Source organism: Nannobrachium achirus, assembly GCF_963921795.1.
Source record: "Nannobrachium achirus genome assembly, chromosome: 3".
Classification (NCBI taxonomy): Eukaryota; Metazoa; Chordata; class Actinopteri; order Myctophiformes; family Myctophidae; genus Nannobrachium; species Nannobrachium achirus.
Genome location: NC_137812.1, coordinates 52,699,321 through 52,708,813, shown reverse-complemented (window position 1 = coordinate 52,708,813; position 9,493 = coordinate 52,699,321). Strand labels below are relative to the sequence as shown.

Below are 9,493 nucleotides of genomic sequence, written 5' to 3'. Positions count from 1 at the left end.
ACAATAACGAGAGAGAGAGAGAGAGAGAGAGAGAGAGAGAGAGAGAGAGAGAGAGAGAGAGGGAACAGAAAATAGAAGCGAACGACCATCAATACAACTGTTATACACCAAAAAGCCTCTTGGGACATTATTTACAAATGAACTTGTCATGCTCTGGTAAAGGGGATGGGGTTCCTTTAAAAGCTATCATTACACAAATACAACAAGAACAGTTTCACTTTTTTTCTCTTTTTTTTTCTTCAACATTATCAATTTAGCAGGCAAAGTCACAAATAAGATTCTGAATAGATTCTTTGGAGATGGAGACATTAAAACAAAAGTGGAGAGAAGTGTTAAAGGAATGAGGGGAAGAAGAAGTGGGTATATGGAAAGAAAAAAAAAGGGTGGAGTCATTTTTTTTAAACGTTTGGAATAAAGGGTACTCCACGCACATCAAGTGTCTTATCCTATTCTTCCAAAGAAGGAAAAGTCAAAAGTCACAATGCTCTGTTTTTTGTTTGTTTGTTTGGAAACATATTATAGTCATTGGATTTTCAGAGGGGGTCTTAGAAATGTGGAACAATGACTTTAACAGGGAACGGGTAGTAGGCATACACGCATTGAAGCTTCCATTTGAAGGCCCTGGGAGGGGGTGGAGTCAAGAGGAGGAGGAGGAGTTAGGATGAAGGGGGATGGTGAGGGGGCCAGCAGTCAGACCGAGCGGGAGGGACAGAGCTAAATGTCATTCATTCTCTCAGTCTACGACAGAGGAGAAGGGCATGTTTTTGTGGAGGTTGGGGTTCTGTGAATGCCGGTTGCGGCTTCGCACAGAGCTGAACACCATGTTGCAGCCCGGGATCTTGCACTTGTGCATCTCGCGCAAGTGCACAGTCTTGTAGTGCACGCGCAGGGTCCCCTTGTTGCTGTACATTTTGTGGCAGATGTTGCAGAGGATCCCGCCAATGCTGCCGTTGGTGGCGCCCCCGCTGGACGAGAGGAGAACCGGCGAAGGCGACGGGTCCGTGCCCTCCCCCCGTGTCTCTCCCGCGCCCACCCCGGCTTTCTCCCGGCGCCCTACCTGGGCCTGCCGGGACGAGCAGTCCTCGCCCTCACTGTCCTCGTCCTCGTGTCCCCCCTCCTCCCCCTCCTCCTCCTCCTCACCCTCCAGGTCATCCAATAGGATGCCCTCGTCGCTGCACTCGTCAGACTCGTGGGAGGAGTGGACGCTGCCGCTGGACTGGACGCTGGAAGTGGTGCTCAGGTCCAGAACCATGTAGTCGTCCGCCGGCTGGCCTCGGTAGAAACCGTTGGTGTGTTGGTGGTGGTGTTGTTGGTGGTGTGGGTGGTGTTGTTGGTGGTGCTGCTGCTGCCGCTGGAGGTCTTGGTGGTGGCTGAGAAGAGGGTGGTGTAGGTGGTGGTGGTGGGGGTATTCGTTGTTTGCTGGGGAGCTGGCATCGCGGTTCAGTCCGAAGGTGTTGTTGGTAGTGATGGGGTTGGTCATTCCGCCCAGGCCGGCACCAACGATGCCCACTCCGGCCAGCGCGTCCAGGCTGGTGCCCAGGTGGTGCTGGTGCCCGGCATAGATTTTGGCCAGGAACTCGGCTCGCAGGTCCTTGGGCAGGGGCGTGAGTTGGGGGTCGAGGACAATGTCATCCAGCTCTTTGGTCAGCAGTTTACGGTGCAGGTTAATGTTGGAGCTGTGCCTGCCGCGTTGGGAGAAAACACATATAGTTGAACGTCAGATGGTTGTATGTCAGGTAATATGGATGTCTATGGAGACAGCAACATGAATTTGCATAATAATAATAAGCAAAAACAAAAACAAATCATATTTTATGAATGAACAGCACCTGTCAATAAAACAAGGCATGCTATTTAATATTAATATATTGCCACTGTCTGACAGAAACCTTGTATCTCCAAGTTTCAAATGTGTTATGTTTTAAGTAAAGCCCTGCTTCATCATACAAAGCTAGTGAAAATAGATCTTTGTAGATCGGCTATTTTCACTATTTTAAATCATTTTTAGTTTTCACCCGACAATGATGATATATATTTTGTCATCTCACAGTTTTGGTAGTGTGGGCTAATTCAGTCAACCTGACTAAAAACCTCTATCCAGGAAGTGCTTGTAACTTTAACTACTGTAACTATGCGGAGTAACTACCCTGAGAGTCTCGCACACAGATGGAACTCTATCCTGCAGCTCTCCCGACCCGACTGGAGCACAACACACTAACATGGAGAGAAAGAGAGCATCCTGCTAGTGTGTTTACCACTGTCAGCATGTCTGCCCTGCACAGCCCTGTCTCAAATCCAATAGACTCTGACTCAATTAAATACTCCACCATATTGAATGGGAGTTTATCAATTGATTCGAGCTGTGGTAATGTGATAATCGAGGGGAACTGGATAGCATATTAGCGCCGGGCCCTGACAGCATTATCGCATTGGCTCCCTATTGGAGGTGGCTTAATCGAGCATCACTGCCCATACCGTGAACAGATCATCCTTGTAGTCCTGGCTTTAATAAAGACAGCCTTTTTTCCCCTTTCCCCAAACACAAGACAAGCAGTAGTAGTATACCATAATGCGTCACAGCCGATGAAATAAAAGAAACCAGAGCTATGTACAGTAACAAGTGCCATGCTAAACGCCACAATGCTGTTAGTTATTTGGGGTTAGCGTACAAGCCATGCTCGGAGGATGTGAAGTGAAATGGGCCTGACAAGCCGAACTCGATGCGTTTTCCACTCCAATTTCACAGCTGCCAATTCAAACTAAAGGAAAAGAGGGAGACCCACAGCACACAGTGACACAAAAATAATAATATGCACACAAAGACAACTTTAAGCGACTAATGACTGGTGTCAGGAATGACCATTCACATAAGGCCCCGCCCATCTCCTTTCATATATGAGGGTCAGAACTTTAAATGAAATCATAGAAAGCAGAAAACACCCAGTGTTTTTTGTGTGCGTATTTTTCCATGCAGGGGGGGCACATGTGTGTGTTTTAAAAAAAAAAGAAAAAGAAGAGGGTCAGTCCTTGGAAGGACGGGCAAAATTAAAAAAATAAAATAAAATCAAAATCAAATGGAGTCAGAATGTATTGTAGAGCTTACCAGCAGTGGCAGGGTTGATGCAGTCAAAAAGGGTCCCTCTCCTTTAATTATTTACTTCCCTATCCGACATTCTCCTGCAAGAGGTAAACATACATTCATTTGAGGGACCCTTTTCTATGAACCAGGCAACCAGGAGCCCGTCCACTCGAGCATCGTCAGCACCGAGGGGGAGAGCGAGCGTGGCAAATCGATTGGCCGTGGCTGTCATTGTTCGCACACGGAGCGTGTGTGCGCGCGCGTGTGTGTGTGTGTGTGTATGTGTGTGTGTGTGTGTGTGTGTGTGTGTGTGTGTGTGTGTGTGTGTGTGTGTGTGTGTGTGTGTGTGTGTGTGTGTGTGCCTGCGTGTGTGTGCGCGTGCGTGTGTGTGCGCGTGAGCGTGCAAAAGATAGAAAATATACTACTTCCATACTGTGGGACTTGGATCAAAAAGACTATATAAATCCTTTGTTCTTTTATCCTTTGATAGTGCAGTTGCACCCATATGTGCGTTAGCTTATGGCTAAAATATGGGAGTCGTGATTCAGTATCTGTGGCAGTGTCTGGTCAGAATATATGTGTTGGCGTTTGGTCTGAGAAAGGCCAGGATTATTTAAAGCTAGTGAATGGTGTAAATGTTACATTTTACATTTTATTAGCAGTGATAACCAACTAACGGGCTTAGGTGTGCGTTACATCAGTGGTTCTCAACCTATGGGTCGGGACCCCCAGGGGGGTCGCCAAAATATTTTGGGGGGTCCCCAGATGATTAGCTTGATGTGCAACATTGTTTTCTCTCTCAACAGTAAAGAAACCAAGATAAGGTGTAAGTGTATAGAGGGTATCTGTACATTTCATAAAGTGACAATTTAAGAACTTATTAATACCTCTAAAACCTTGGCCAAATTGTCTAATATTAGAGGCCGAAATTGTGAAAATAGTAAATGTAATGCCTCAGCTCTTAGTGCTCATCAGGGTGGGGGGGTCCCCAGTTAAATAGGATTATTTTGGGGGTCACAGCTCGAAAAGGTTGAGAACCACTTCGTTACATGACAGTGTCAATGTGAAAGGTGCGGGATGCTGTACTTGATGCTCAGGTAGGCGGGTCCATTGCAACAATGTCTTCCATCGCTATAACAACACCTTCACACTGCTAATAAGCTCTAGGTTGCCATGGCTACTTACAGGTCTCAAGATGTTAAAGTCAGACATGCTAAATGCCATGCAGTTAAGTTCCCTGTGCTACGTCTACTGTACCGTTTAAAACAAGACACTAAAACATAAATGCATAACCTGTTCTACTGTACCACGTCTAAATGGAAAGATATTCACATCACTCACAACTATACGCTCATCTTGTACATTTTTTTCAATGTGACAATGACAATTTATAAATGGAAAAAAATCAAGATATCAAAGGATTATAAATGTGTAACTGCCATTGTTTGGAAATGACGGTGTAGGTACACAGCACAATGCAAGTATATTGTTTGTCAGGGAGATATACATTTTCAGCAGGTCTAGAACAAGTTAGAAGACTGGAATAAGGTGATGAAGTAAAGTCACTATTAAGTATTTGAATATTCACCACTTGTGATGGAAGTGACTTTCTATCACTGTAATCAGTGGTGGACAAAGTAACCAACTAAAGTAAAATGAAGATTTAAATATCAATGCATTGCTGTATTGACATTTTCAAACATTTTCAGACATTTTCAGAAACAGTGAAAATCTAGAGAGTCCCTTCCCAGAATGGCACTGGAGTCAAAAGTACAAAAGATGCCTTATCCCTTTATTTATCAGCCTCTCTGGCCCACTATCCCTTTTAGAGCTGTCACAATTATAACATTTTACATGACGATTCATTGTCACCAAAATAATTGCGATTAACGATTTAATTGTGTATTTGTTGTTGACAATTACATTTCTGTTTGGCTTTTAGGCTTTGAAGTTGCACATGGCAGATATGACACATAACTTAAATGAAATGACTGACATATTTGACAATATTATACTTAAAAAAAAGAAACATTGCTAGTGGAAATAGCCGATCTACAAGCTCACAACGCGTCGCATCGCGACGCGTTGTGAGCTTGTAGATCGGCTATTTCCACTACTTTTTGAACATTTCTCAACGTGGAAACGATTGTGACGATTATGCAAAAATAATGGCGATTACCTCAAATAATTGCGATTAGACGATTATGTCATAATTGTGACAGCCCTAATCCCTTTCCCTCTGTCTACCTGCGTGGCTTCATCTCAGTACACTCCATGTTTGCAGCCCCAAACCAACGCCTCAAAGTACACCTCCCCCCTATCCCCTTCCCCTCTCCCTCCTCCACCTCCCTACCGCCTCCCCATTGGCCGGTAATGTGGCTGGCAAACCAATTTTGACGGTCTCATCTTCGCCCAGAAGACGGGGGAGGCCTCGGGAGATGCCATTTTTGTCAGTGCAGAGGAGGCAGCGCGAGCGCGTGCCTGTCCCGACCGCCGTTAATCATCTTTAGGTTCCGGTGATGGCCCTGGCTCCTGTTTGTGTGTGTGTGTGTGCGTGTGCGTGTGCGTGTGTGTGTGTGTGTGTGTGTGTGTGTGTGTGTGTGTGTGTGTGAGAGAGATAGAGTGTGTTTGCGTGCGCGCATGTGCATGTGTGTGTGTGTGTGTGTGTGTGTGTGTGTGTGTGCGTGTGCGTGTGCGTGCGTGCGTGCGTGCGTGTGTGTGTGTGTGTGTGTCTGCACAATCATGCATGCAAACTTGCTAGTGTGTTTGTGCAGATCCTAGTAAATGCATGTGCAGTTGTGTATGCATGTGTACAATTCAAGATGTGTGTACATGCGTAGATGGATGGACGTACTGTATATCTGTGCATGAGCCTGCATGCAAGTAAATATAAAATGTTTAGTATAAATTTAACTGAGAAGGTAAAAATTGGGTCAATTGTTACACTCTTCAGAGTTACATTGAGGATTTTACTGTGTGTGTGTGTGTGTGTGTGTGTGTGTGTGTGTGTGTGTGTGTGTGTGTGTGTGTGCGTGTGCGTGTGCGTGTGTGTGTTGACTAAATGAGTCCTAATGCGTAAATGAGAGGGGAGGCGGTGGTTCTTTGTCTTTCCTGTCATTTGGGCTGTGTGTGTTATGAGGTTTGTCTGGGAAGTGGGAGGACAAGAGAGTTTGGCTAACATTTATCATTCTCCGTCACTCCTCAGATTGTCCACACTGCATCGTCTCCTTGTGCTGCACAAGCACCGCATGAGAAATAATTACACTGTCTGAGAGTGGTGATGAAGAGATTTATTTTAATTTTTTTACCCATGTGGGTATAAGAAAATCTGTATTTATAATAATAGGATGTAATAATTAAAAACTTAATTGATCCACTATACTTCAACAGGGACCACATTCACATTTAATTTAATTGTATTATGGGAATTCATTTGTTGATTTGTCCTCCTCTCTTTTCAAATATAGTTAGATATTGGAACTTCATCATAAAAGATAATTAAATTATTTACAACGTTAACTTGACATGGTTTCCCTCACTGATATCATAGCCTCTATTTATAATGCATTGTCTTATTTAGTGTCTACAGCTAAATATCTAAATGTAGGATAAGTCCAAACGCACAACCAAACACATCACAAGGAAACTGTCAAAAAAAAAGACAAAAAGCATTATCTGCAGCGAAAGAAGGCGCACTTTGTAATCGGTGGACATTTTGATCTGCTATGCGTGGCTTTCCATTAATATATTCCCTCTACATAAGCGATGGGCTCTTTGTTTATGAGAGGCAAAGCAAAGAGCGGCTTGCGAAGGGAGCAGCGCCGGTCCCGCATGCTGTGAGGGGAACGAGGGAGACGGGAGGCAGCGAGAGAGGAAAAAGAGTGAGAAGGAAGGGAGGAGAGGAGGAGGAAAGAGACTCTCCAACATAATTAACCTTCACTCTCTCTCCCTGCGCGCGTGGCCCGTGTGCGGGGATGGCGAGCTGCGTGCGCACACCCCAGTGCACTGTGGGAACCAGGAAAAAGACCTAAAGAAGTGAAAGAGGGCTGCCGGCCACCACGGCAACGCATGAAAGTTGCAGTGGTGGAAGGAAGGCTTTTAAAAGAAGAGTGTGATAAAAAGGGGGATAAGTGAAAGAAAGTCGTGCGACTGATTTGGAAAATATGATTAATGAGGCTAATAACGGCCATGATTACTGGTACGCTCGCCTTTCCACCAGTTAATCACGAGGCTTCTTCAGGGCTGCTGTGGCTGCTGCTGACGACCGCTGCTCGCTCCCCACAATAAATATGCAATCATTTACCTCTGTGCTGCAGGCAGCCTGGGGGCTAGGGGGGAACACCCCACTGTGCTGCCACACGTGCACGCACACACGCGCACACACACACACACACACACACACACGTGCCTGTGTGGTTTGCTGTAGGCCGCATTAGATTATCCTCAGCTGTGTGTGTGTGTGTGTGTGTGTGTGTGTGTGTGTGTGTGTGTGTGTGTGTGTGTGCGTGTGCGTGTGCGCGTGTGCGTGTGTGTGTGTGATCCGCTGTTTACTCTGGTCTCATTAACATAATGGACCCGAGACGATTGATTTTGATCTTTAGCTGTGTCATCACATTTGCCATGTGTGTCCCACTCCGACGATGTCATTGTCTCAGTTGTTTTTCCCTCATTTACCGACGAGGCACAGCACACCAATAATATGTCCTCATATTCGTATTCACTTTGGAGCCTCTGTTTATGGGCGCGCCGACACTCCTTTGTGATGTCACTCAAACTGAGTCGACAGGCTACTCCGATAAGCGTAGGTATTCATTGTTCGGACTGAGCTCCCGGGGTGGTTTTCTAATCAGCCATTTCGTTCATCTTCCACTTTTTATAAAGAAAACACATCTCACTATTCTGTCGTTAAACATCCCTTGAAAGTCTGTATATCGTTGTGATTTTGATTAGTCATTGCGTTTTCTTTTTTTGCCAAATCATCAGCAGTTTGTAAAAACCAGAAAGAAGTGGACAATCTCCCCTGATATTTACCGATAATACAATTTGAAACTAGCTCAGCTTCATTTTGTGCAATTTGCTTCAGTTGTGCCATTTTGCAATTTCAAAGTGCATAACGTTATCAGGAAAGAAGAAAAAAACTGTCTCTTATGAAAATGACCAAATTATTTCCCCATGTTACCACTACCATTACACTCAAACATACATTATGTAGTTATAGGATTATCCAGGGACACATTTGATGAGAGCTTGGCCGGACCACTGGCTGGGCCTGAAAACCCCCAGAATTCCTCTAGCACTGCAGTGCCCTTCTGTCTCTGCTGTTGTTTTGCTTCCCATTTGATCCAAAAAGACCAGCAGCACAGTAATATGTCCCATATGCTACCAGGAATGTAACTCCATCACCACACTAAAGTATGGAAACAATATAGAGTGTTGCCGGGTCTGTCTAGAGAAAAAAAAACTACACGCCACATATGAAGTCCCCTCAAAGATGCATTATGGTCATGGCAATGGCAGTTGTCCTCTCCCCACTACAGTATATACGGTACGCTGTCGCAGATCCAAAGTTTAATTCAATTTAGCGTAATCAAAATACGATTATCCACAGTTAGGTTTTCCATTTTTGTGACCTCGATGTCTTTACCAGTGACAGATGGGTTTACGTTGAAGCATTTAGTTTGTTTTTTCATCCTTGAAACAAAGCATTTCGATGGCTCTAATTTCACCCTTGTTTCAATAAGGGAGGAAAAATGAAACAGGAACTGAATCTTACTCTGCTGTCACACATGTTAAGTTGCTCTGTATAAAAGCTTCAGCTAGATGTATCAAATGCAGAATGTAAATACACAGTAATGTGTATGTGCGTTACTGTGTACATGTTTTGTGTATTCTAAGGCCTGCTCTTCACCACATTGATGTTTTTGGGGACAATGTAGACCTTGATCCAGGGAGGAGGATAAACCTTACAGCTCTATAATTACAACTCTGAAACCTAACAGTATACCCACTTTTCTCCTTGAACAGCAATCCGTGACTGTACTGTAAGTCAGCGCTGTGTTTAAGTGTTTCCTTAAAGGCCTTTAAGGGGTCATGGCAGCTTATGCTAACACAAGCAAAGAGCGCTTATGTCAGAGCCCTCCAATAAAAAAGAAACAAATGGCTAAATTTGTATCATAGTGTTGACAGTTGTAAGGGGGGGATTCTCAGTCACTGTGATTCACCCTTACCATTAAGAGCAAGTTAGGGGTCATGTGATTACCACTGGCAAATTTCCCTGTGTAATGTTTAGCCTTTCCCTTGATTGTTTTTGCCGTGCTCTTAAATTTGTGTCACTCTAATTCACACCATGAATATTCTATGTAGATCTCTTACCCTTTGAATGCCACGATAAGGAGCAGGCTACTGCTATCTACT

The 9,493-nt window shown here is 44.5% G+C and overlaps 1 protein-coding gene across 1 annotated transcript in view; it reads right to left on the bottom strand.

Annotated features, from left to right (window-relative positions):
- Positions 1-733: 733 nt before the first annotated feature.
- bnc2 (basonuclin zinc finger protein 2) overlaps positions 734-9,493 on the bottom strand; it is a gene marked incomplete at its 3' end in the record, with an annotated part of 160,213 nt that continues 151,453 nt past the window's right edge. The window contains exon 5 of the mRNA XM_080722091.1: positions 734-1,682. Coding sequence (XP_080578217.1) covers positions 734-1,682 — 949 coding nt within the window. The remainder of the gene's footprint in view (positions 1,683-9,493) is intronic.